This window comes from Podarcis liolepis (assembly GCF_965112155.1).
Source record: "Podarcis liolepis genome assembly, chromosome: 3".
NCBI lineage: Eukaryota > Metazoa > Chordata > Lepidosauria > Squamata > Lacertidae > Podarcis > Podarcis liolepis.
Genome location: NC_139557.1, coordinates 84,817,653 through 84,844,797, shown reverse-complemented (window position 1 = coordinate 84,844,797; position 27,145 = coordinate 84,817,653). Strand labels below are relative to the sequence as shown.

General features: G+C 45.3%; 2 protein-coding genes across 3 annotated transcripts; both read left to right on the top strand.

Moving 5' to 3' along the window:
• Nucleotides 1-18: 18 nt before the first annotated feature.
• Nucleotides 19-9,910, top strand: YIPF3 (Yip1 domain family member 3). The gene is made up of 9 exons (XM_083497106.1): nucleotides 19-284; nucleotides 2,738-2,938; nucleotides 4,287-4,393; nucleotides 5,418-5,463; nucleotides 5,789-5,881; nucleotides 6,112-6,243; nucleotides 7,197-7,310; nucleotides 8,388-8,511; nucleotides 9,461-9,910. The coding sequence occupies exons 1-9, from the start codon at nucleotides 186-188 to the stop codon at nucleotides 9,580-9,582; spliced, it is 1,038 nt and encodes a 345-aa protein (XP_083353232.1). The 5' UTR covers nucleotides 19-185; the 3' UTR covers nucleotides 9,583-9,910.
• A 6,855-nt stretch (nucleotides 9,911-16,765) lies between these two features.
• Nucleotides 16,766-26,576, top strand: LRRC73 (leucine rich repeat containing 73). Of its 2 annotated transcripts, XM_083497112.1 has the most exons (6): nucleotides 16,766-18,211; nucleotides 19,002-19,162; nucleotides 21,552-21,674; nucleotides 24,168-24,268; nucleotides 24,482-24,665; nucleotides 26,036-26,576. In XM_083497112.1, exons 1-6 carry the CDS (start codon nucleotides 17,940-17,942, stop codon nucleotides 26,104-26,106), a joined length of 912 nt encoding a protein of 303 aa, XP_083353238.1. In that variant the 5' UTR covers nucleotides 16,766-17,939; the 3' UTR covers nucleotides 26,107-26,576. The 2 variants fall into 2 exon arrangements, with proteins under 2 accessions (XP_083353238.1, XP_083353239.1); XM_083497113.1 differs by lacking the exon at nucleotides 21,552-21,674 and having other exon boundaries at nucleotides 16,775-18,211.
• The last annotated feature ends 569 nt before the right edge of the window (nucleotides 26,577-27,145 follow it).

Here is a 27,145-nt window from a genome sequence, read left to right as displayed (position 1 = left end):
TCTCCACGTCCTCAGCTTGGCTGGGACGGTCCATAACCTTATTGGGGAGGGTTGCCTTGGCTTCGTTACATCCGGGTCCCTCTCCCTGTATTTCCAGTCGGGGCCCTGGTTTCCTGTATCCTCCGCTAGTGGGGTGAGGCAGGAGGGCGGGCGCCTGCTCGCTCCCCGCAACTGGTGGCAGGAAGATGTCCGGACCCGGGGTGCCCACGGCCGCAGGCGCCGGAGGGGCGAGGAGTCCTGGGGCGGCGGCGCCGGAGTGGGGAGCCTTCGAGGACAACATGCAGGTATGGGAAGGAGGGAGGGAGGAGAGAAAAGGGGTGCAGGATAGAGCCCCATCCGCGATGGTGTATGTACTCTGCGGGTTACGTTTGCTGCCCTGTTTCGCAGTAACTTAATCCGGAGTAACTGCCACCCTTCACATAATCGTGGAAATTTACCCCGGTTCGGGGTAAAGCCATCAACCAACCCGCCAAGATGCTATGGGATTTACAATATTAGATGAGGAATGGGGTAAACTATGGTCAGATCCAACCCCACAGATCAGCTTCAGTCCGAGTAAAAGAAAACACATAGGTGGCATTTATGTCTGCAACGTTTGGCTAGAATTACAAAAGAGGGAGATCTGTCTGTCTATCTCATGTATTAAGACCAACCACAACAACCCACCAACCTGCTTCAAATGCTCGTCTTCTACTTGAAAGTTAGGGGAAGTAGTGAGAAGTAGTAATTATTTTCATAGCTGGTGGCTGTCAGTCAGGGCCGTACACCAAAGTCCTAACCATGTTTCCTCAGAAGTATGTTTTGTTGAATACAGTGGGGCTTACTCTCAGGTAAGTAGGATTAAAATTTCAGCCATAAGTGGTGCTTGCTTGCCTCCAGCCCTGCTGAGTTGATTTGAGACTGCCACATCTGGTACTGGGAGGACTCCAAAATGTTTTTGGTTTTTAGCAATCTATACATATACATAAAAAGGTAAAGGTACCCCTGCCCGTACGGGCCAGTCTTGACAGACTCTAGGGTTGTGCGCTCATCTCACTCTAGAGGCCGGGAGCCAGCGCTGTCCGCAGACACTTCCGGGTCACGTGGCCAGCGTGACAAAGCTGCATCTGGCGAGCCAGCGCAGCACACACGGAAACGCCGTTTACCTTCCCGCTAGTAAGCGGTCCCTATTTATCTACTTGCACCCGGGGGTGCTTTCGAACTGCTAGGTTGGCAGGCGCTGGGACCAAGCAACGGGAGCGCACCCCGCCACGGGGATTCGAACCGCCGACCATGCGATCGGCAAGTCCTAGGCGTGAGGTTTTACCCACGGCGCCACCCGCGTCCCTTACATATACATATATATATATATATATATATATATATGCAGGTTTTGGTGTCCTCGGGTGTCTTCCCGTGTAAAAGTTGGGGTGTCTAGGCGACGTTTCGACGAGGTCTCACTCGTCATCTTCAGGCTGGTGCTTTCGGCTTCTTGTTACTGGAACAGAGCGGTAACGCTCTGTTCCAGTAACAAGAAGCCGAAAGCACCAGCCTGAAGATGACGAGTGAGACCTCGTCGAAACGTCGCCTAGACACCCCAACTTTTACACGGGAAGACACCCGAGGACACCAAAACCTGCATTCCTGTACCCGTGAAAATCTACGAAAACATATATATATATATATATATACACACACACACACACACACACACAACCAAAATGTACTTCAGGGAGGAAGAGATTCAAGAGACAGCTCTATATCCCAGTTTAAGGAGCTGTCAGTTCTAGTTTCCAGGCATGGATGCCAGGTCTATCAATGTATTACTTACGGCTTCAGTTATAGAATCATAAACTTGTAGAGTTGGAAGGAGTGCTGAGGGTCTTCTGGTCCAAACCCCCTGCGATGCAGGAATCTCCACTAAAGCATCCAATGCAAATGGCCATTCAACCTCTGCTTGAAAACCTCCCGAGGGTCAAAGAGCTCTTAGTGTCAGAAAGTTTTCCCTGAAGTTTAAGTTGGAACCATATATAATGTAGGGGAGGGGTGGGGAAGCAGCATCTTGTAAAATGTAAAATTTTGACTAGCAGGTATCAGGAAATTGTGTCACTATTTAGGTAAAATGCCATTCATTTTGTGCTTTGTTAAGTTGTCCTATGAATATTTATGCTTACAACATATTCAAAACTTCAGTAAAATGTGCCACAAGGATATTAAGGTGAGAGCAAGGCGAGGCTCCTTGAGAAAGTTCCAGAGGTGTGGGATTGTATCTGAGAAGGCCCACTTCCTGATCATCAGGGCCTTGTTTTAAGTAGTGAGAGCACCCATAATTACTGTAGTGTACAGACTGGTTTAGGAGAGAGCAGTGTTAGAAACTGGGATAGAAATGCTAGGAGCCAAATGGCTTCTGGGACCTGGGTTGTGGGCATCAAAACAGAATGTCTAGTCACCATTTGCTGGGCGGGGGGGGTCGACACCACTTTCTATGTATTATTTTGATAAGCATGAATTCATACGCAATTCAGGTAAGTGACACATTCTTAATATCACATTTTTAGCAGAAATTGTTAATACATGTTTAATTTGGTGTTTACAGTAAAAATACTCTTTATTGTTAAACTCCTTAACATATTGTCTTTCCTTAAAATTTATTTTGCGGCTTCAAAGCCCATGTGTTCAGTAATCCTTGTGTGTCAGCCAGGCACAAAAAATGGCACCCAGCTACCTTTAATGCTTTGCATATCTTTGCATTATTCAGGGCGGGGGCTCTGCTGTAATTGATATGGAAAATATGGATGATACATCTGGCTCCAGTTTTGAAGACATGGGTGAGATACACCAACGCATGAAGGAAGAAGAAGAAGTGGACGCAGAGGCGGCAGCTGCAGATGAGGAAGATGGCGAGTTCTTGGGAATGAAGGGCTTTAAGGGTCAGTTGGGTCGGCAAGTAGCTGATCAGGTAAGCCGCATTCTACTTGGTTTGTTCTTGCTTCTCTTCTGTGAAAAAGTTCTCAGCCCAGAAGACTGCTGGTTCCTGCAAGCTCATTGACTGTAATCCTCTAAGGACAATGATTGGTGCTTCCTCCAAAGCATAGTCTTGGGTTCTATGTTCACATTTGTTTTTCTCAGATGGACAACATATATTCTGTGACCTGCACATGGGCCACAGGCCTTGCTATATGCATGCAAGACAGTGCAGCCAGAACTAGATTTATAAAAACCTATTACTCAAAATTAGATTTAGCGCCTGTTCTTTTAACCTACACAGTAGAAAACAGACCATTTATTTCTCTTCTGGTTGGAGAAACATAAGCTAGACTTGTAAACTTCTTTGACACTTTTTTTTTTACAATCAAGCAGTATATAAATAAATTTTATGAAAATAAATAACTGCATACCCCCCTGTCATGCTCCAGGGGATTCCCTCCGGGGCTAGAGTCTCAATCCTAAGAGGAAGAAGTCTCTTCTTGAAACACTCACGGGTTGAAGCAGGGTTGAAGGTGCAGCACAAGCCAAGTAAGCCAAATTCAAGCACTAGAAACCAGTCTAGTTCCAAAATGTGATCCAGAGGAAAGGTCAGGCAACAACCAAAGCAGAATATCACAGGAGTTCAGGCACGGGAAAGGAGCTGAAGACCCGCATTGTTTCCAATGGGGCTCAAGAGGGAGACCTTATATCTTGGCTTCCTTGACCACACCCTAACCACAACTGCTGGTAGTAAAGGAGTTCTGTGGGCCTTCTTACTCACAAGTAGATGCTTCACAAGCCATTCCATGGCTCTGGGTCCAAAGTCCCTCTTCAACCCGCCCCTTTTGGCGCCAGCATTCTCAAGAACTGATGGGTGGCTTCACCTCCTCCTTTGATAGCTCCAAGGGTTCTTCAGCAGGGCCCCTTGAAAGGATCCTCAGCACTGGTTCCATGAGTCCCTGCCTGCTCCTCAAGGTCCTCAACCTGTGGACTCTCTGGTTAACTCTCCAACGGCTTCGTGCCTGGCACTGTGTCTGGCCTCTATTTCACAATCTTACATTCCTTGTGAGAAACTGAGGAAGAATCAGCAACATGCCTGAGCCTTCTCCACATTCATTTGCAGAGGTAGTAGTCCCTACCCACAGCTCCAAGCTAGTGTCTTAACTTTCATAGCAGCATAAATTTCTGTTGCACAACTACAAAGATCACTGGTGCGTGGTGCATTCTAAAATATGGCATGAATGTTGATCCCTGTGCAAAAGCTGTAGAATTCAATGCAATAATCTAGTCATCATCACTAAGAAATGAGAGCTCAGTTTCTTACAATCTCTCTTTTCTAGATGTGGCAAGCAGGAAAGAGACAAGCCTCCAAGGCTTTCAATCTGTATGCCAACATTGATATCCTCAGGCCCTACTTTGATGTTGAGCCAAACCAGGTTCGGAACAGGTAAGCAAATGGCAGGTTCTTCCTTCCACTTTTCCAGATTTGCTTTCTCTACCAATGGCTTTCCTAAGACTGCTGTTTATTATGTTAATAACAGAAGCACAATTCATTTAAGAAAGCAGTTACCTGGCACCCCACATCTTTGTTATTAATAAGGTGGCTGTTCAGATTATAGAGACAAGTACCGTACCACACATCTGTTTTGCTTACCAGCCTTTTATAATGCAGCTTTGGGGGAGATGTTCAAGAATTCTTCTAGCTGTGCTGTAATTTCTCAAACCATTTATTATGAACTTTTTCATTTTCAATCTTTTGAATTAGACAGGATCGGGATTGTACATATCTCCCACCTACCAACCACCCCAGGCTTTGTATCCATTTTAGTGGTGTGCTGTGTGGATTATTTAATGAAACTGGGGGTGTACCCCAGCTCTTGCCTCTCTCCTTGCCAACCCTCCCCATGAACCTTGCCAACCACCTCTGCTACCTTTAGACCTCATCATACCCTCCCTCCCTCTCCTTAGACCTCCTCCTGCTCATACTGCCAGCCTCACCAGCAACACTATTTCATCCTTAGCAGCAGAGAGTGAGGAGGGAGGTGGTGGCAGAGCAGGATGGTTGCTGGGAAGCTGCCCTGTCCTGCCTGATGGTTCCTCCATGGCTCACCTGAACAACCCACCAACCTACCTCTGTCTCACTCCTCCACTTCCCTTCTCACATTCCAGTGCTTACACGATGTCCCAGCAGCTTTCAGAAGTCTGTCATCACACTCAGACACCAAGTGAACTGCAAAATGACAACATTAAGTTTTTATTGTATGCTAAGATATGAAGCCTTCCATCATTAACATTTTGATCTACAGCATCAGATCTGTCATAAGTTATTTTTTATTTATTTTTTAAATTTATAGCCTGATTTTTAGTCTAGCAGAGTTGCATGTGAGTTTTAAATGAGATGTTTGTTCTAAGAGACCTTGCTGCTTGTTCATAGCTATTAACTCTCATGTGCACACCTTGTTCTCGTTTAGGTTGTTGGAGTCTATGATACCTGTTAAGATGATTAATTTTCCCCAGGTGAGTTTGTGTGGTAGATAATAGGTTTACATTTTTTGTGTCAGAAGACCAGGGAGCTTTTAGTTGGGGCTCTGCTTCACTTTCCCCCTCTCTAAAGCTGATGAGGTACTCTACCCGTGTCCCAGTGTGGATGTGCATTGGTGTGTCCTCGGATGTTGAATCCGTAGGTCAGAAGCTCTTTGGGTCAGGTTGACTGCTTTCCTATTCCAGACATAGTGGGGCCATACTTTTGTGGTTCCCTTTCTGCATTTGTATTCCTCTTCACAAATTCATCCATCATTAAAATCCCACCCAACTGATCAATTACACCTTTCCTCTTTTATAGAAGATTGCTGGTGAACTTTATGGTCCCCTCATGCTGGTCTTCACATTGGTGGCCATCTTGCTCCATGGAATGAAGACATCGGATACTATCATTGTAAGCAAAGAAACTGGCTTTCCTGAGCCTTATTTAGCTTTTGAACTTTCTGCACAGGAGTGTTGAAAGTATCTTAAACGTTCTATGGTGAGAGAGAGTTCTGTATATGAGGTGCAAGTAATTACTACTACAGACTTCACTCCAGTTGAGTTTCATGGCAATTACTGCTTGATAGTCCCATTTCCAGTTTGCAAAGAGTGCTCCTCTAGCTTCTCTTGCTTTTTCAACAGAGGGAAGGCACATTGATGGGTACAGCAATTGGCACCTGTTTTGGTTATTGGATAGGCGTCTCCTCCTTCATCTACTTCCTGGCATACTTGTGCAATGCTCAGATCACCATGGTCCAAATGTTGTCGCTATTGGTAAGTAAGAATAAGCTCTCCAACTAACTGACAGTCTCTGAGAGTGTCTAATGCAGGGGTGGGGAACTGAATCCAGCCAGTGGACTCGATTTTACTCTCCTTTAACTCTATGGGCTAGATTAGGCAGGAGATGGGCAGGTACCTGGCATCAACGTGAAATCGGGTGACACAGCGCTTTGAAGACCCAATAGTCAGTTGACCATTGAGACATCAAATCCTCAAGCAGGGGCTTGCAAAGAGCTTTGCACTGTGCATTGAACTCCTGGCAAACATCTGAGCACCAGTGCTTCAGAAGCCAGATGCACCACAGTTGCTGGTGTTTCAAAAGGCCCTATTGGCTCAGCCACCTTTTTACATGCACACATTTGACAGCATGCGTGATACCAGATGATTGGCAGATGGGCGTGGCTTGACAAAACGGTCTGGTGGGTCAAATCGGAAAGGCTGGGAAAGCTAATGACGCATGCAGTCTGGAAGTTCCCCAGCCGCAGTCTAAAGAGGACTGTGAATTTTCCTCTTGGTAAATAGTTTTGTATCTTCAACAAGTGTAGAGCAACAGCTCTTTCTCTTTGGGGTTGATTTGAGTGCACTGGTGAGGTCATCAAGTCACTGATCTTCTTTGGTTAAAGAGATGTTTTAAATAATGCTTTAAATAAACTGGAAAGGGACAATGACTGTGAAATTAGGCCATTCTCATTAGCTTCCAAACACTCTCCAGGCCTGTGTAGTGATTAACCCCATAATATATTCAGACATGCCTTGGGCATAATCTGACATTTGTCTAATAGCTCTAGTAGCCAGGCATAATTCTGACATTCAGCTGCAGTACATTGACTTGTACAGCTCCTGGCACTTTAGGCTGTGTGAGAAAATGCAGTCAGAATATACTGCTGCATTGGGGGTTTTCACATGCCCTCATGCTTGTCTCTAATGGGTTCCCTTCCTACACACAGGGCTACGGACTTTTTGGGCACTGCATCACCCTCTTCGTCACCTACAACATCCACTTCCACTCCCTTTTTTATATCTTCTGGCTGGTGATTGGCGGCCTCTCTACATTAAGAATGGTGAGTAACAGCATGTCATGCTTCATGCGTATCAGTTTTTAGGAGTTGTTCAGAGATATGTAAGAATTAGTAGCTGCATTTTCTCCCCCCACCCCCACTTCTTTCTATATCTCTTTTTCTATTAGCATCCCGTAGATTGTGTATACCTGCCCTAGGTTATGAAATGTTTAATGTATTATGCAGTCATCAGCCATTGAATGCCTCCTTCAAAATTAGCACCTCTATCATTCCAAGTATGTTGAATGAATAGCATTAAAACCATATTATACAGTGGTTATTTCTGGTTGGATGGCACCTTGTATGCCTCCTTCTGGCAACTCTTGAGGTCAAGCTGGTTCCAAACATACTGCTATGCTTTCCTTTGGACCACATCAGTGAGGCTGAGAGAGAAGGTCTTGTTGTCAGGGCAGCCGAAGACCTCCATGGACGCTGCCCATACTTGCACCCCGGGGAGGTCACTTCGGTGATGCTAACACAGTGGTTTGCCTTCACCCCTGGAGGCGCACTCCATTGTCTGTCGGGGCAGATGGATGCTGACAACAATGGTGGCTACTTTAGCCATCCATCAAATACACATAAAGAATACTAAAAGAATACACATAAAGAATACTTTGAATCTCTCTCTCTCCCTCTCCCCCCCCCCCCCCGGATCTGCTGTGGCTATAGGTAACGGGAGACTTGAAAGATGTTGTGTTTTGAAACTAAGGATCTCGTTTCCGTTTCAGCCCATACGAACTGACTCTTGTTTAAACTCATTCACCATTTTGTCATATCACTAACTGGCAACAGCAGCTTCCTCAGTTTGGCATTGACACGTTGCCCATGAGATCTGGTTTAAATACCCAAACTCTGATGGCACTTGGAGGCACGGCTATAGGAAATATTTAAAGAGGAAATTGAGAGGTTTAAAAGTGTATTCATCCATGTGAAACCAAACCACACATCCCTGTTCCTCTTGGGCCTGTGAATTCTGTGGGAAATGTTGCCATCGGAAATAATAGCTCTGATGCCTTATGCATTTGTACTTTGGGTTTTATAGCCAGAGTTTGAGAAACCTATGAGATCTGTCTTTCCTAGGTTGCTGTGTTGGTGTCACGCACAGTGGGGCATACCCAGCGACTCATCTTGTGTGGAGCGCTTGCTGCCCTGCACATGCTCTTCCTCCTTTATCTGCACTTCGCTTATCACAAGGTTGTAGAAGGTAAGAGAGATCAATGCTGGGTTTTTGGAAGCACACACTTCCAGCTGTTTGTTGTTTTCGGCCCTGTGAGAACATCACCCAAAGGATTCTGTTTCATGCCGTGTCTTCCACTCCCTGTGAGCAGATCACTACTTGGATTTCATAAATTATATGGTCTGAGTCCCATTCTTTCTTTGAGACCTTTCACACATAATGGTTTTCCTGCAGAGCTGAAACTTCTGTACATGGTAAATGTGCACACTTTTGTCACAAGTGATGAATGCACAGGTGTATATGACATTTAAACTCAATAAGTAGCCACCTCTCTCTCACACACATACATACATACTCACTCACTCACATGTTATATAAATAAAAGCAATGAATTCTGAGTCTCTAAAATGTCTGCGAGGGAGTAGATTCTGTTTGTGTTACTCAGTACTGAACTTGATCAGGTAGGTAAGGCCTGTTTTTCGAGCAGCTTTGAGAGTGCACTGAAACAGACGATGTTTTGTACAGTCTGCTATGTTAACACTTGCATTCAACGTCTTGTGATCTGCAACAGTTGTACTGCTTATCATATCAAGTCCTGAACTTTATTCAGCCTGAACCGACAGCAGTCTTGCATTGCCCCATCTCTGCCTTGGTGGGCAGAGTGAATCTGCGGCATGTTGCCTATGTAGCAAAATACTTTCCTAATGTCATCTGCTATGAAGAGCACAATGCTCAGCTACACCATGATTCTGGAAGCTGGCTATATACACAGTTCCATCTCAAGACCCACCGCTTCACTGAACTGCAGATTTGACGTGTATTGAGAAAAATAACATCCAGGAAGACACACACGTATAGGAGGAGGCTGAATAGATTAATGCTGTGAAACAGCAAAGGGCCAAAGTAATATGAAACAAAAACTGATGTAAGTACAGCCTACGTTTAATATTGACTAGCCCTGTTCCTTTTCTCACAGGCATCCTGGACACGTTGGAAGGACCCAACATCCCTCCTTTTCAGAGAGTTCCCAGAGACATTCCAGCTGTTTCCTCTGTGGTACTGAACATGACAACCAAAGCAGTTGGACTTAACTTATAGCCTTACAGACTGTGCGCCCCCTGCCTCTACATAGGTCATGTACTCTGTTGCTGTTGCCTGGGAAAAGGGACAAAGTAACGGGAGCAGGACCTGGCTTTATCTGCAGTTCTCCCCTTGGAAACGGAGAGCAGCAGAAGAGAGAGAAGATGTATTTGTCCGGTTTTGGCCAGATTGTACTGGGCAGAGCTCTTTTTCTGGCCCACTTAGCTCGGATTGCATAGCTCATTCACTTTCCTCCATACACCCTTTGTTCTTGCTCTTGTCTCTTTAGCCTGTGTACTTGTAATCCTCTTCTTTGCTGAGGGAAGAATTAAATTTAATGGATGTCTGTTCTGAGCAATCTCTTCCATTGGACCCTCGTCATAAATTAAGAAGTGCAGAGCAGAGCAGAGCAGATAGTTCTGTCCTGTTTGTTCTCCAGCTATGTTCTAAAATCCAACCAAAACTGGGGTTATAATTTCATTTGCCCAAATTGCTTCCCTCAAGTGAGCAGTATTTGATTTTGGTTGATGCAAACAATGGCAGGCTATGAGCCCGTCCAGACCTCCGATTAATATGAGTGGTCAACCCTTTGTGCCTCTTTTAATTCCCCCTTGTCCATGTGGTGTTCTCTCCCAACTGCTGCTGTCCTCCACACTTTCTCCTTCCTAAATCTGGAGATTTAGTCTAAGAATACAGATAAATTTGCATAAGAGCCTGAAAGGAATTAAGGGCAGAATTTAGCTACTTTTCAATAATGAGAAAGTCATCATTTTAAAAGAAATACCAGTGGCACTGGCTTTTCTGAGTTTTTAATACAGAAATAATCTCTCTCTGGATTCCTTATATAAATTGCAGAACAAAAGGACATAACCCACGTATTCCATTTACTGAGTTGTATTATTGTAAATAATGGACATGACTAATTTAGGCCCATTAATTTCAATAGGTCTTTGAATATAACATGTTTAGACACAAGCCTCTGATTGCACTGGAACAAAGATGTTCATTAAGCAGAATCTTATTAAATTGGCCAGTTAGTGAAGCAGAGAGCAGATCATTAAAACAAGTCAACTTAAATGCTGTCCTATCTTTGTAATTAGTTAATGTTGACAAGTGTGAAGCCTTCACAGTTACATAATTAGGGATATTGCTTTGGAATAGTGGAGAGCAAGACTTAACAGCTGAAATTCTCAGATAAAAATCCAGATCTATTAATCTCTGGATAACAGAAAACTGAGCCTTTTTTAGACCGTAATTACCATAACTAGTTAGGTTACATTTGCTGATACATGTGGCATGGTACATTCTATTCACAATTTCCACTAGAACACAAAGCACTTTCATTTATTTTTCTGCCCTGATCTAATTCTCTCTATTTTTAAGCAGCCGATACGTAATCAGGGATATAGAAAAGAGGGATTGAGATTCATTTAACAAGAAAAAGATTAAAGGTTTCTGTTTTTTGAAAAAAATGGTATAAATAAAATGCAACTCTTAACACTAATGGATGTATCATGAATATTGAACCTTACAAATCCTTCTAAATTTCCAGTGCCTTTTCAGATTACTGGGTTTCAATGTGATAAGGCCAATGTTTCCTACAAAGTACCTTAGCCAATAAGGGAATAAAACTTGTAATGGTGGCAAACCATTCTCACTTGTAGAAATTGGTGAAAACGGTAAGATAATAGTTGGTGCTGTCAGAAAAACTGGAACAATTTTACCAGATTTGCCATCATATATTTGAAACCATGTCTGCATGGGAGGGTTACCACATTCTTTATTTTAAATAATCCAGCCATGTGGGAAACTATATGGGGGGGATGGAAAATGCTGCTGTATCTTCCACATGGCCTATACTGCACACCAAAAGCCCAGCGGCCGACACATTGGACAGGTGGAAAGCTATACAGGTTGGGCTCAAGTATCCGAATGAGTGTATGTACTCAAAATATTTAATTCTGTCTCGCTCGCATACATACACTGACAGTTCTTAGCCCTGCATTCTCATCTGTGCACCGGCTTGGATCTGAAGAATCATGGCTTGAGTCCTGATTGCCTAGTAGAGCCTTCCTGCTCAACATCCCAATACATCTCTTATTCCCCAAGCCATTCCTGGGGGTGCAGGGGCCCTCCCAGGTGGTATGCAAAATAATAATAATAATAATACCACCTTTATTGTCCCTGTACAACCTGTGTACAATGAAATTAAGCGAGCCTCCCTCCCCCCCTCAAATCTCATTGCACTGTGTGCTTGTCGCACAACACACCAACCCCGAAAGTCAGTTGCACTGTATTATTTTCCGTTCAGCAGCCTAACAGCCCACGGATAGAAACTGTTTGTTAGCCTGTTGGTACGACTGATTAGACTTCTATATCTCCTGCCCGAGGGTGCTGGTCGGGGTTTGAGTCGTCCCTGAGAATTTTTCTCGCTCTCCTAAGGCAACGATCCCTTGCGATGTCATCTAGCGGGCTCAGAGGACAGCCCATGATATCATGTGCTGTGTTCACCACCCTCCATAAAGACTTTCTCTCCGTGACTGTCAAGCCAACGTACCGCACTCTGATACAATATAAGGTCAATTTCTATTGTGGACCGGTAGAAGGAGGTCATCAATTGTTGTTTAACATTGTTCTTTTGCAAGACCCTGAGAAAATGGAGTCTCTGTTGGGCCTTCCTAACCACCTCAGTTATATTGTTTTTCCAAGTGAGGGAGGTCTTCACTAAGGTAAACTCCCAGGAATTTAAAGGAAGAGACTCTCTCCACACAATCCCCCCAATATATAATAGGGTTAGTTCCCCTCTCTTCCTCCAAAAGTCCAACACCATCTCCTTTGTCTTGCTAATATTAGGTACAAGTTATTCTCTAAGCACCATGTAGATACTTTTTGAACCTCCCCCCTGTACGCTGATTCATCTCACCTGTAATTAGACCCATTATGGTAGTATCATCTGCAAACTTAATTACAGTGGATTGATCAGGTGAAATACAATCATATGTATACGAGTACAGGTAGGGACTCAGCACACATCCCTGTGGGGTGCCAGTGCTGAGCTTCAGGGAGGTAGATATGGCATGCTGGACTGTACTACAAAGGAGGGGAGGAGGGGTAGGCAGAAACCAGCAGGCAAACCCCAAAAGGTTTAGATCCAAGCTGTTTTATCTCCCATCAGCAGCAAGAATCTCTTCATGGATATGATGGAAGCTTCCCACCCAATCAGAGCTTCACGTTGGGTGAAATATTACTGTATTGCAGGGGGTTGGACGAGATGATCCTCATGGCCGCTTCCAACTCTTCAATTATATGATTCTATGAGCCCTCCCATAGATCCCAACAGACAAGAAATGGGCCTGGTAATGAAGATATCACAAACTGTCACCTTCAAAGCAAGGGTGGGGAATGAAGGGGAAGATGTCAGCAATTAGTTAGCAAGCAATAATGATGACCTCTTAACAGAAGTTGGACACATCCCTGGAGTCCTCTTTCCTACACTATTATGTGTAGAACAGTCTTTCTAATGAGACATAATTTAATTGAAAATTGCAACTGATTTTGCTGCAGAGTTGTAACATCCATGTCTCAAATACTGTGCTGGTCCAAAGGGCTGAAATGATGCTTCATTCTCACTGCTTTACCCTGGTAACCATACTGCAATCTGTTTTCAGATGGAGGCTGATTAGTTATCATTAAAAAAATCTGAAGTGGGGATTTAATTGCTTAAGATTAATCAAGGTTTTTTTCCCCAAAGCTGAAATCTCTATGCTACCTTTTCCTAATTTTATTATGTTGGCTTCAAATATTTTAGGCTAGGCAAGTGTTCCAACAGCAACTGAAGAGCAACAAAAAGAAGGAAAGGTTTGAAATGCAAGCCTATCATGAAGAGCTTGGCCTAATTAATATATTAGTGAGGAACCATAAATCTCATGAAGCTGCTTTATTTCTAGACTGGAACTCTGCATGCCTTTATCCCTGGATCTTTAAAACTGTATATAACCAGACCATTAACATGGCCTAGTCCATGGCAGAAGCACTTTGGATAATTTGGAGTGTGCTCAATCACCAGATAAATGGCAGGCACCTGATATTCTTTACCTTTCATGCCATAGGATGTTATTACATCAATTATGCAAACCATATTGTCAAAGCTTCGGGGTTGTCATCTGAGTCTTCTATGGCTTGTCCTACTGTTTATTTTGGTTACAGTGTGCAGCCTTTGGAGAATAAAATGAAACGCAAGTCCTAAGCCAGGTCATCTATTGCAAGCTGTAAAGCAGCTATTATATTCCCCAATATTGTGTTTCTTATTTCTGTGTCTTCTAATTCTTCTCATTTATCCTGCAACGAATGCTCAAGTGCTTATTTTATTCTCTGCCTTGATTACAAGACAAAATGGATTTTGCTTGGAGTTTGGACTCTGCATTAGCAGATTAGTTATATGTAGAAAGCTCTCTACTTACATGGCTTATGATCCTAATAGTCCCAACCCCATTCAGTCCCACTAACATTTTCATCATTTATTGTTCTAGCCATTATCTCTGGGCTTTGCTCCCCGCCTGCCCCCCCCCCTTGGTACAAAGCTCCTAGGGCCCTTTATGTTACAACCCATTGCCCAAGAAGAAGGGGAGAGTAGCAGGAGTTTATGCTCCTTTCCTCTGCGTTCCTAGCATTTAATTAATTGCAGAGAGCTGCAGCCAAAAAAGCCCTGCGCAGTATGCTTGCTGAAGTAAGCAAAGCTTCTTTGTAAAAATTGTGCCTGCCAGGCTATTTTTTAATACCAGCTGCCACCCTCCAGCTGAGGAAAAGCAAAATCATGGCTAGATTAGTTTAGACCACAAACTCCTCAGGGCAGAGAATTGCATCACTGAGCTTACTGCAGATGAATGCCTCCTACCCTTTGCTGTCCTTTGAACTTTCTGCCAGAGCAGAAGAACTTCAGTTTCCTGGCTCTTTTTTCCAGCCTATCCCTTAACACCACTATTGCTAAAAAAAAACCTTGTCATCAGAGTTATTCACACCTACTGCTTTCCTCCACACTTGCAGCTCCTCTTGATTGTGGGCACTTCAACACTTCTGGTCACCGTGTCTTCATATGGTACTATGAATGTACATCCACAATGCCATAAGAACACAAAGAGCAGTCATCACTGGGAGCAAGCAGTAGTAGCACAGAAAGGAAACAGGATTATAACAGTAAGAATGGGCTACTCAACAAGACTTGGCATGGCTGATGAGATCTATTGCTCACAGAGCCTTCATGCACCCATTCATTTAGCTGAGGCCCATACTATTAATTCACTAAAGGAAATTCCTTCCCCGCCCCTCTCCAGCTGTCAACATCCACTGTGAGTTTAGCACACTGGAAGAGCACATGATTTTCATGCAACCATCCCAGGTTTAATCAGATGGAGCTATTCAGAAGGTGGCTGAGTAGAATGTACTCATTGCCCTAATAATCCCTTCAGGAATATCTAATTCAGCTGTAAACAGATCCCGAAGTGAATCAGATGTGTTCATATCTGTGTTCCTGTAAAAAGCTGCTTCTGTTCACTTTCCTTCAGTCTACATGGCAAGCGGCACTTAAGTGAAGTATAAATTGTTTGCTAATTAGTTGTGTGTGCATATGGAATGTTACAGAAAAGGCTCAGGTCGCTGCCCTGAGGCGCTGGCTGTTAAAAATCTGACACAAGGCAGGAAAAGGAAGTAGAGGTAGGAGTAAACAGGCAGAGAATGTGCAACTCAGTCACATATGTTTAGGCTTGATTATGGGCCTAGTTACCTGTAGGCCCACCTTCCCCAACTTGGTGCCCTCCAAATGTTTTGGGAATGCTGGCTGGAGCTGACTGGGACTGAGCAGCACCAGGTTGGGGGAGGCTGCTGCTGAAGTAAGCGAAGAGAGCTGGGATCACACAGGTGTTCTGGGAGACTGTTCTAAGCAGCAATGGAGGAAAGGCAAAGTGGTTCCTCCCCAATTCCCTCATTCCATAATGGCAGTAAGAAGTCCTTCTGGCCTGCTCTGGGTGGATATACTCATATACAAAAGGTTAACACTACTGCTCCTTCAGTTGCAGACCTTGCTTTATCTTACATCTCCATTTCTGCTTACACCTAAAGCTGAGGTAAAATGAAACACAGATTAAGAGATGTGTAATCCTTTAATACAGTACTAACCTCTACTGTACAGTACTGCCCTTTGGCTGCTGCTCCTGCTCCTGTAGAGTTCATGAATACAGGAGCAGAGCAGAGCTACTCAGAGAACCAAAGGCTATTTTTACTATCATTTTGGGTGTTCCACTCATCCACTCGCATGAATCCTACAATAAACGTATTTGAATGACATTCTTAAAGTTGAATGTATGTATGTGTGTATTTCCTGCTTTCTTCCCTGTTGGGGACTCAAAGCGTTTTACAGATAAAATAAGAACAGCTAAAAACTTTTTGAGAAGAAGAATAATTAAAAACAATTAAACATATAATCAAAACTATATACAGTATAAACAGAGCAGATCTATTAAAAACTTACAGATGAAAAAAACATTCCCATGAGTGCTTCCATTAAAAAAAAGAAGATGTGGGAACTGTCTTTATGACTGCAGGAGTGGTCTTGCTGGGAATAAGGACTGGACGTGAGGGGTGCGGAGGATGTCCAAGCCTGACTTCTCAGCCATTTTGGAAACGTGGTGCTGGAAACAGGGAAGGATCTACCAGCCACCGCTGCCGCTGCTGTTTAAACTACTAGACAGATAAAACAGGCATACATACTGTATATCATGCCTCATTTTACTCTTGGAGAGGCCCCCAGCCGAACCTATTCTAAGCGGCAGATTCCCTGCTCTGGAACTTGCACCGTCAAAACAGGGCGCCTCTGAGCAACTGCAGAGTTCATTTCTCTCATCGCTGCCGAGGAAGCGGGAAAAAGCTGGTCCCAATCCCACCCCCCCCCCGACGACCCCACTCCCTTGAAGGTCAGTCTGGGGCTCTGGGTCACAGGGTGCGGCTCGGCCCACGATCCGCCGCACAGTCGCATCCAAGAGATGGCGCAAAGCATCTCGCCGAGATGGAAGACGGAGGTCTCCAGGACCCCGCCCGGCCCCGGCTTCCTCCACCAACCGAGCGCCTGGATCTAAATGAAATCCCGTCAGCCCCGGCCTCACGCACAGCCCCTGTCGGCGGGGAGGGCCTGGAGGTGGAGCCCGGGGCAGGACAGCGCGCCTGGGGAGGCGGCGGCGGCGCGGCGGCAGCAGCCGCGTGGCCCGGCTTGGCAAGAGCGCAGGCTGCGGTGCCGGGCTGTGGCCATAGGAACCGGCGCAGCGCCAAACAAAGCTGGGTCCTCCTCCCTCCCTCCTCCCGCCCCGCCACACGCGCACCCTGGGGGCATAAGGAGGGAGGAGACAGCGCAGCTCCGGTCTCTGCAGCGGCGCTGGCGACTCCGTCCCGCCGCCGGCACTATGAGCTGGGCGCTGCCGCGGGAGCCGCCGGTGCGCTAAGAGGAGGAGGAGGAGGAGCAGGCGCGGCGGCGGCCGAAGGAGGGACTCGCGCCCGGGAGTCGTCGGATCTGCCCCGGGCCCGGGAGTGAAGGCGGAGCAGGTGCGGCGGCAGGAGCGGCAGTACAAGCCTCGGCGACCGAGGCTGCATTGCTGTGGATGGCAAGGAGGGCGCCGGGGAAGGGGGAAGATCGTTCATAGACGACTGAAGCTGGAGGGCACGGCAGCCCGCCCCCCCCCCTTCCCCGGCGGACACGGCGGCTTGTTCTCCGATTGCGCAGAAGACTGAATACACACACACACGCTCGTTTTTTTTTTTCTATTCGTGTGAAATTCCAGAAAGGATCTGGCACCGATTTGGATTTGCATTTCTTGCTCCTGTTATTTCACATTGCCTGGCATCTGCCTGCACCACCTTATCCCGGTCTGCTCACCTTACCCTCTTCACAACCCTGCTCGGGACTGGAAAGCGCTCTGCTTTTGACATATCTTAGAGAGTACCCGTTATTGTTCTCCACATGCTTTAATTTGGAGTTGCACAGAATTTACCTTGATGCATCCGGGTCGCATAGAAGTTTCTACGCGGATCCGGCTTGCGCAACGCTTAAAGCTGCTTTAAGGAGCACCTATTTGAACTGCGTACAAGAAGTACTGTATTCTGGCCTGAGCCGAATAGCACATTGAATTCGGGTATTGTAACATTGCACCGTGGCCTCCAGCTTCGTTTGCACAGGATTGCACAACCGTCGGTCCACTGATTTCCTTAACGCGCTCCTTACCTCTTCTGATCCGGATTGCAAAGCAATCCCTGCACTGTTCTGGATTGCACGTTGCTTGCACAAATCCGGATTATCTTGCTGCTGAGAGTGTTTTATTCACAAAGATATAAATATGTTGCCGGGATCTATCCAGATCTCTGGGGAGACTTTATCAAGTGCCGAGATTCGGGATATCTGTGAGAGCCTGAGAGAGAACTCCATCAAACTGCTTTCGCTCCGGGGCTGTCAGCTTTCCGACAGAGATTTTGGTCGCATCTGCAGGGGGGTCGCAGAATCTCACTCCTTGGCTCAACTTAATCTTAACTTGGGGATTGTCTCCAATATCAATCGGGTCAAGCAACTGGCTGAAGCCCTGAAGACCAACCGCTCTGTCCAGTCTTTGTTGTGAGTAGTACTTAGTAGGACTTGAGGAACGGTGCCCAGTTCTGCTGGCAGAAGTCTTGCAGTCCGATTCATATGCATGTTTACTCAAAAGTAAGCCCCATTATGTTAAATAGATCTTACTCACAGGTAAGTGTGCATAGGATTGCAGCTGTTGCTGGTGGGCTTCCAAAATTGTTTAGTGTATCTGTGTAGTCCAAACCCCACTTACTGGGAGCAAATCCCATTGACTTCTGAGTAGACATGGATATATAATTGAGCTGTTAGTCCTTAACACCTTATAACTAACCTTTTGCTCTAGGTGCAAAATTACCCACACCAAAAGGGCTTTGAGGGCAAGGTTGTGATTCTAATCCAAAATGGTGATAGCATTCTAGATTATTTCAAACCCAAGACAGATTAATCTTCTTAAACAGAAACAGTAAAACTTGGATTTGGGCAGCATTTTATTACCCTCAGCCAAATTCCAGTATATCTCAGGGCAGCAAACCCAGGACAAAGCTATGTATGTTGTGTCAGAAGGAAGAGTAGGACACTGAAATGCAGGTGGGGGTGGGGTGGGGAGGAAACCATAGTGATAAAGGAATCTGCTACCATGGCAGAAAAGGGAGCGGGGAGTAAGGAAGCAGATTCAAAGACTCCGTTAATGACTCTTCGTCTTTTAGAGTTGTTGGTATAAGTCGCCCCTGTTAACTTATTTACTGCATTTCTTTGTCATAGTTTGAGCTGGGTGAAGTCAACTGCAACTCTTGAGGAACGATAGTTTAATTCCTAACCATTTATTCTTGCACAGCCTCCACGGAAGTCCCCTGACAGACGCTGGTCTGGCTCTTCTGAACCCAGCACTCTCCATCCATCCCTCACTAGTGGCCTTGGACTTAGGGGACTGCATGCTGGGTGATGAAGGTATTAACTTGATCTGTGGACTGCTCCCTCCTGATGGGGCCAAGTCAGGTAAGCAAAACTGGATGTGTGGGGTTCTTGTATATCTCTGGAGCTCATAATGGACTTCAGATCTTTGTTCATACAGTTCTACAGTTGGAACGGTTGTGGAGGTAATGTCCACTCCCTGTTCAGTACAGGATCTGCAATACAGGATGCAACCATAGCATCCCTGACAGATGGCTGTCCAGCCTCCGCTTAAATACTTCCCAAAGCAGCCTGTTCTTTGTTTAACAGCTCTAACCATTGGGGAAGTTTCTGTTCCTAACCTCTAGCCAAAATTTGCTCTCCTGCAATTTCCGCATGCTGGTTCCGGAACAACAGAGAACAAGTCTGCTCTGCCTTCATGACATCCCTTTAAACTATTGTTTTTCTTCTTCGGAGAGTAAAGAGACCCCCTAACAAATTGCAACACTGAGTTTTCAGCAAAGTAAAATTATAGTGAAATTTCCTCTGTCGGCTGAGGATATGTGGCTTGCTAAGAATAAGTGGATTCTCGTTCTGGGAGAGAAGGTATTCAGAATAGAAGTAATTATACTTTGCCCTATTATAGAACTAAACAGTGTCATTTCCCACTAAGTCAGTGTGAGGATCTGTAGGCTTTGCGGTTGTTTTGCATTTTATTTTTGCAACCAAAACTTGATGCTGTCACATTAAAAGCCATTTTCCTTTTTCTGAAATACCCTATTGCTGTGAATTTTATCTGTTGGTGCTACTCAGAAATATCACCAAAGGTTATTTTTTGCCGAAGGAATTATCTTGAGCTAAATCAAAAGTCTTTTGAGAAAAGAGTATTGGAGACTGGCGGACTGGAAAATAATACTTTGACCGAGTTTTCAGCCGTCCTCTTCCACTCTACTGCATTAAGCATGCCACTAGGCTTGCAAGAGCAAAATCTGGAGAAAGAAAAATAAGGGCACTGCAGATCTGATGTGTGTATTCTGGTAAATTTGGAACCTCAGTGTTTAACATGATCCATTAGAAAGAAACATTGTCCCTCTGCCTTTTTGCATGAGATCATCCTTTCACCTTAAAGAGCTCTTCTTTCTTGCTTCTTCTTGTCCTTCTTGTGATAGCACTTTGTCCTCTTTTGGGGCCTGCTGTTTCTGTGGTTGGGGTGGTGTGCAGCTAGTTGTGAAAGGGAAAGGGAACAGATACTGTGGGCCAGGGATCAAGAACTTGTCCTCCATATGTTATTGGATTAAAGTTCCCCTCATCTGTGACCATTGGCCATGCTGGCTAGGATTGATGGGGGTTGAAAAAGTCCACAACATCTGGAGGGATTTATTTTTGTTAACCTGTCCTGGAATCTGCTGGTGAAGGGCAGGTAATATATTTTATAATAAAAATAAGGTTTCCCATCTCTAGCGTAGACAAATGAGGGCATCTTTCAGACAGTATCATACCAGAAAATTAACTCTGTAAGTATGATGCATGCATACTCTGCTTGTATCCTGTTAGCATGTGAAAATGAGCACATCATGTTCTCCCAATGCTTATCTTGGGAACAGTTTCCACAACATTTATGTCTACAGTTATCAGACTCAGCTGAAGTGTGTGTTCACATGGGCAAATGTAGCATGTCATCAAATGCTGCCAAAGTTGCAGGACATTCAGGAACAATTACTTGTTATTTATTATATTTGTGTCCCACCCTTTCTCCCAAAGGAGCCGAGAGTGGCAAACATCAAAATGTCAAATTCTAATCAAGCATTCACAAGATGACTTGGTACAGATTAGTTTTCCTTTCCCTTATTTTATTTTTATCAGCCTTGGGGATGTGGGTGCTGTTGGAGTTTCCTTTGCGAGCCACCAAAATGACTTGAGCCACTTCTGCTCCAAGAAGCCTTTAAAAGGGTGGAGGACAACAATTTAACTACACATTTAATGTCTCTGAATACAACTTGTGTTAACATGCAACTGTCCCACAGTTTGTTCTTAAGAAATCTGTCCTTTCAACCATCCTGATAGTTTGCCCAAAAGAGTGGTTAAAATGTGTTCAGGGGTTATTAATAGTAGTAGTACAGTGGTACCTCTGGTTGCGAATGGGGTCCATTCCGGAGGCCTGTTCACAACCTGAAAAGAGTGCAACCTGAAGCGCCGTATCTATGCAGGTGCGCGGTGCGATTTGGCACTTGTGCACATGCATGAGCAGCGAAATCCGGAAGTAACCCGTTCCAGTACTTCCGGGTCGTTGCGGGAGACAACCTGAAGCGTCCATAACATGAAGTATGACTGCAGTAGTAGTGTTTTAAAGCAAATGTAAAATGCGGAGTGGAGATTTTAATCCACACCCATGATTCTGCAGGGAGAAGGAAAGGGCAGTATATATGCAGTTGATATAATCCTGAATACAAGAGTGAGATCTTGTGACTGTGTAAACTCACTTGGCTTCCCTTAGGTTTGAAGGAGTTGACTCTCAGTGCTAACCCTGGCATCACAGCCAAAGGATGGGGGCGCCTGGCTATTGCAGTGGCTCATAGTTCCCAGGTGCGAGTGTTGAACTTGGACTACAACCCACTGGGTGAGAGGAGCATGAATATCGTGCGTGACTTATGTCTGTCTCTCTCTCTCTCTCTCTCTCTCTCTCTCTCTCTCTCTCTCTCTCTCTTAAACACATGGGGATGTTGCTTGGTTAATGATAGTTAAAGAGCCCACATCTAGGACAAGTCCAATCACAATCCAACTCGGCCCTTCCTCTTCATTATTTTATGTGTTTTTTTAATTTCTCAAGGCGGAAAACAGAGCAGATAACAAAACACTGTTAAACAAGTACCCATTCCAATATTGCACATGCTCTCTGAAAATATAACACAAAGCTAATTTAACATTTCCAAAACCACCATCATACTAAGCTACCAGAAAATAAATTAATCAGTCAAAAGCTATGCTAGCAACTGCAGTATTATGACGGGGCCCAGCACATCTTACTTGGCAAAGCATTCCACATAGTTGGGTGCCAAAGCAGAGAAGGTACTGACCCTGCTTTAAAGCAGGCTCACCTCTTGAGGTTGAGGCAGCTCCTAGGTCCAAAGTTGTTTAAGGGTTTTTAAAACCACCCCTAGCACCTTGAATCGAGCTTGAAACTAATCCACAGTGATTAGTTTCTGATAACAGAAAACCAATATGATGGAATCAAATCACCGAACACCTGTCAAGGATTTAGGGCTGGGTCAGAAGTGCACACACTGGGTGCTGAGCTGAGGAGGGGTGCCCTCTCAAAGGCAATGGGCTTTGGGAAGGAGGCGTGAGGGCTCTGAGAGAGTCCTAGAGTCTTATTCCCCCCCCCCTTTCCTAAAGCCTAGTTAGCACTTTCCCAGCTTTGGGAAGGAGGTAGGAGGGTTCTAGACCTTGCCAGAGTCCCCGCACCTCCTTCTCAAAGCTGGGCTCCTCCTCACTTGCCTTTGGGAAGGCAGCATGAGGGTGGCGGAGGTGCCTTACACAAGCTGCCATAATAGTAGTACCCAAGTTCACCATTCCACCTGTCAGCACTCTGGCTACAGTATTTTGCCCTGTTTGCAGGTTCTGGACAGTTTTGAAGGCCTGTCTCACATAGAGCGCCTTACAATGGTCCAGTTTGGAAGTTGCTGAATGACTGGCAAAGGGCCATTGTGTCTTCATGGTTAGGTAACATAGGAAGTTGCTTTTTACTGAGTCAGACCACGGTCCATCTCGATCTGCACCAAGAATGAGAAATCTGCCACCCTCCAGAAGTTGGACTTCCATCAGCTCACCCAACATGGCTGATGGTAAGGGATTATGGGAGTTGTAGTCCAGAGGCACCTGAAGGGTCAGAGAGGTGCTCCGTCCACCTGGTCTGTACTTAGGTAGCCTCTCTCCATTATTTCAGACAGGAATGTTTCCCAGCCTGTGTGATCTGTCCTTGAGCTACAGCCCCTTTCTTTTCCTGATAGAGTTTGCCTATGTGTGTAAACTAGTGTCCCCTTTGTCTGGAGTAGTTACCACCTTTGCGCCTTTTTTAAAAAAAAGGCCTAGGCAATAGGCTATTAAAGAACCTGGCTATTCAAAATACGAAATGAAACTGACAATTGCCAGCCTGGGCCAGGGAGAATATAAGATGGCGGCCTACCATGTTCTGCAAGGGATGAGACTTGCTTCCAAGCTGAGGAGGCCTGAAGAGCAGCCCACCATACAGGCCTTAGGTTATGTGCACTTCCTCTTCCTGTGTACAGTGTGGCAGTACCCGTCCTCCGAATGTTATCTTTGCAGCCCCATGTAGGCTGCTGCCACTGGGCTTGGGAGTCAGACCATGCTTCTTCCCCCGCCCTTGCCTCCTCATCTTCTTCCAAATACAGCAAAGAGGAGAGGAGCCCCAGCAGTGGTTGCCATGGAAACCGCCTCTCTCCCTCTCTCTGCAGCTGCGCTGCCTGAGCAGAATTGGCAGCTGGTGAGAGAAGAGACTAGACCAGGCAGCTCTCGCCTCTCCCCATCCCTCCTGCCTCAGGGAAGCAAATGTGAGACGCTCCTCAGCACACCCCACCTAATCCTGCCCTTTCAGAACTGGGCGAGGCCTTTCTTCTTTCTGCCTTTCCGCTGTCAGGGTTTACCCTGCAAAATGAGAGGTGCTCGGGCCTTAAAGCCTGGCAGAAGGCTTCTTCTCTGACCCAGAAGCAATACCTTCTAATTAAGACTAAGCTCGCCTAGAGGTCATGTGCTGCTGTCCCAGGTGCAGAGGTATCGTTTTTTTTCCCCTTAGCCAATTTAAGAAGAGAAAGAAAAGCAGCAGCAGCAAAACAGATGCATAAAGTGATCACTCTTCCCCAGTGTCTTGTGCCTTTAACAGGCAGACATTAAACAGGTGCAGCACCTTTGAGTGAGATTAGAAAACTGCACCTGTTGAATGCATCTGTGGTTATTCATTTTTGGGGGGCAGGGGGAAGTGCTGGTAGAGTTGAGGTTGTTGTACTGCCCAGCAAATTCTGCCACTCCTGGAATGGCTGCATGCAACATGGCCTCTGTGAGGTCTTCTAACATCTCCTGACTTTCTACCATCTAGGTGACCAAATAGCAGGAATGCTGGCAGTTTCTGTGGCATCCAGCCGCACCCTCGAGGTTTTGGACTTGGAAGGAACGGGACTCACCAACCAATCAGCCTTGGTAAGGAGAACATGGTCCTTTGCCGTCTTCCATTCGCCTTCTAAGTCATGGAAGTGGGCAGACTAGCGTCGTCTGCTTTTATCTACCCCAAATGCACTGTCTCGGGGCATTTTGCCAGGAAGACTGGAGCCCCTTTGCATTCTCCTTCCTTGGTTCTCTTGCCTCTAAGCCGAGTTGCTTACCAACCAGCCTCTCGACTCTTGTTCTGTTCAGATCCTGCTGGATATGGTGGAAAACTACCCGACAGCTTTGCGGACGCTGATCCTGGCAGAGAACAACATCAGCCCTGAACTTCAGCAGCAGATCTCTGACCTTCTTTCTGAGGGTGAGGAAGACGACGAGACGGAGACTCGTGAAGTCATGGCAAGAGAGAAGAACAACTGGATCTGCCAGAGCAGTAAGTCTGCTGGGGCCTCCACTGAGGAGGAGGAGGAAGATGGGGGGGGGTGAAGCTGGAAGGGGGAGGCTGACCATGGGAAACCATGACATTCAGGCCCTCAAAAAATTGAAGGTCACAGAATTTCAGTACTGGTATTTAAGAGCATCATAGAATCATAGGGTTGGAAGGGACCATGAGAATCATCTAGTCCAACCCCCCTCAGTGCAGGAATCTTTTGCCCAATGTGAGTCTCGAATCCACAACCCTGAGATTAAGAGTCTCATGCTCTACCAGCTGAGCTAAAATGCACACATAGAAGCATATACTTTTGTCCCAGTACTGATATTAGAATAGAACTTAGTTAGGGATGAAAACACTTTCCCACACTATGAAATCTAGTCCTTGGCACAAATGCACTGGCAGCACTAAACTGAAATGCAATCCAGCCTCTGATGATTTTCTGAAATTAACCCTACAAATTGGCTTATGAAGGGGTGGTAATCTCCTGTTTGAACAAAAACCAAAGTCTGGTATCCCATTTGGGTTCTTTTGTGTAATTATAGGGCAAAGCCTTAAATGGAAACCCGAAGATTTTGTAAAGCACATCTCATGTGCCTATCAAGCAGAGAGCTATCGTTGTCTCCAGGAGTTAAAGGAAAATACTAGAGCAAAAGGAAAAGACTAGAGCAAGTTAACTGTGGATGCCTAAGCACAGAGTTTAATCCAGCTTCACATTAGCAGGTCTCCTTTTTAACTGTGTATTTTGGAAAAGGAAACTTTGTTGTGTGCAGACTTCAAACCAAGAGGCAGTACATCCTAATGGGTGTTCTGATACTGCACTTGGAGCCCAATAATTACAACAGAGGAGCTGCCTGCTTGTGTAGCCCTTACCTTCCCCAACCTGGTGTTTATTTGAACTTTCATCATCCTTGACCATTGACCAAACTGGCAGATGCTGGAAACAGGGAGGGCACTAGGTTAAGGAAGACTAGTAGAACCACACAGCCTGTCTGCAGAAACAGCACATAGGAATCCATGGAGTTGGGGAGGAAGGGAGGGGATGGGACTCTATGTGGTCATGGTCTGCAGCTACAATTGCAATCCCACTTATCTGGGAGTAAGCCCCACTGAATTCAGTAAGAGACACTTCTGCGTAGACATGGTTAGTATTGTGCTATACACTTTAGGCATAAAATGAATCTATTGAATTGCCAAGTGCTTCACTTCAGGAGTACTCAAGCTGGTGCTTTCTTGAATTGTACTTAACCTTTCATGTTCTCCTTTATAATAGTCTTCCTAGCCCTGTGCTTAGGATCCAGCTACAAATCACGGTTGTCCCCCTCCATATCCTGTTCATCGGCTAAAACCACCTTTTCTCCATTTCGCAGATTCTAGTTCCCAGATGGTCTTGGTAACTTCGGGCCTTGGAGAAAGTCTTCTAGCAGAAACAGAGATGTGAAAAGGAAACTCCCATTGCCTCTGATGAGAACATCACTTCCATGTATGTGGAAAGACTGTGTTTATTTTAAAAAAAAGTGCGTTCACACATATATCACGTGTGAATGTGTACTGTGCTTGTGTGTTTGCAAGTGAGTGTATGCACTAGGCAAACAGATGGGTGTGAAAGCCTAATGTCTATGTGTAATTGCTGCGCCTGCCCTGAGTGCAGATCCACACACTGTGTCTTACTGAAGTCACTTTTAGCTCCACTGGGATGTGACCCAAGTTAATCTCGATGTCTGTGTCACACAACTTGTCAGTTGCTTGTGATTGTCCAGTTGCTGTATTCTTAGGTCGCACCATCCATTCTTGACTAATCTTTGCGGGAGGCTGTATTTATTCAGATGTGTATATTTATGTATAACAGATACTTTTTATTGCTTGTACCTATGTCTTAAGTAGAATTTTATATAAAGTTCACAGAAATGGCCCAGTTGTGGCCATGAGGCTCTTTCCTTTCTAACTACACATCAGCAAGGCAGCTTCACTAAGGGAAATAATGCAACCTTATGTTGTTGTTTAGTCGTGTCCGACTCTTCGTGACCCCACAGACCAGAGCACGCCAGGCACTCCTGTCTTCGGTGCATTACTATAAGGTTGCATTGTGACAAAGACAATGCAACCTTATAGTAACGCATTTTTTGTTGCGCTGCCTCTCATGGGCTGAGAAAGCAACTTAGCACTTGATAATTAAGTCTAAAACCCCCACAAAGAGAAAGCTGATTTCTGTTAGCAGAAGGCTCCTGTGAACCAGGCCTTATATAGCCTAAATCAGGGGTAGGTAACCTAAAGTCCGTGGGATTGCAGCCCAGTCGCCTTCTCAATCTGGCCCGCTGACAGTCCGGGAATCAGCGTGTTTTTACATGAGTAGAATGTGTCCTTTTATTTAAAATGCACCTTTGGATTATTTGTGGGGCCTGCCTGGTGTTTTTACATGAGTAGAATGTGTGCTTTTAAAAAAAAATGCATCTCTCGGTTATTTGTGGGGCATAGGAATT

What these genes read in the sequence shown, in the direction of transcription:
- YIPF3 (XM_083497106.1), top strand. Translation starts at nt 186, where the DNA reads ATGTCCGGACCCGGGGTGCCCACGGCCGCAGGCGCCGGAGGGGCGAGG. An exon ending in CCTTCGAGGACAACATGCAG is followed by an intron (nt 285 to 2,737) that starts GTATGGGAAGGA and finishes TGCATTATTCAG; the next exon opens with GGCGGGGGCTCTGCTGTAAT. An exon ending in GTCGGCAAGTAGCTGATCAG is followed by an intron (nt 2,939 to 4,286) that starts GTAAGCCGCATT and finishes TCTCTTTTCTAG; the next exon opens with ATGTGGCAAGCAGGAAAGAG.
- LRRC73 (XM_083497112.1), top strand. Translation starts at nt 17,940, where the DNA reads ATGTTGCCGGGATCTATCCAGATCTCTGGGGAGACTTTATCAAGTGCC. An exon ending in CGCTCTGTCCAGTCTTTGTT is followed by an intron (nt 18,212 to 19,001) that starts GTGAGTAGTACT and finishes ATTCTTGCACAG; the next exon opens with CCTCCACGGAAGTCCCCTGA. An exon ending in TCACCAACCAATCAGCCTTG is followed by an intron (nt 24,269 to 24,481) that starts GTAAGGAGAACA and finishes TGTTCTGTTCAG; the next exon opens with ATCCTGCTGGATATGGTGGA.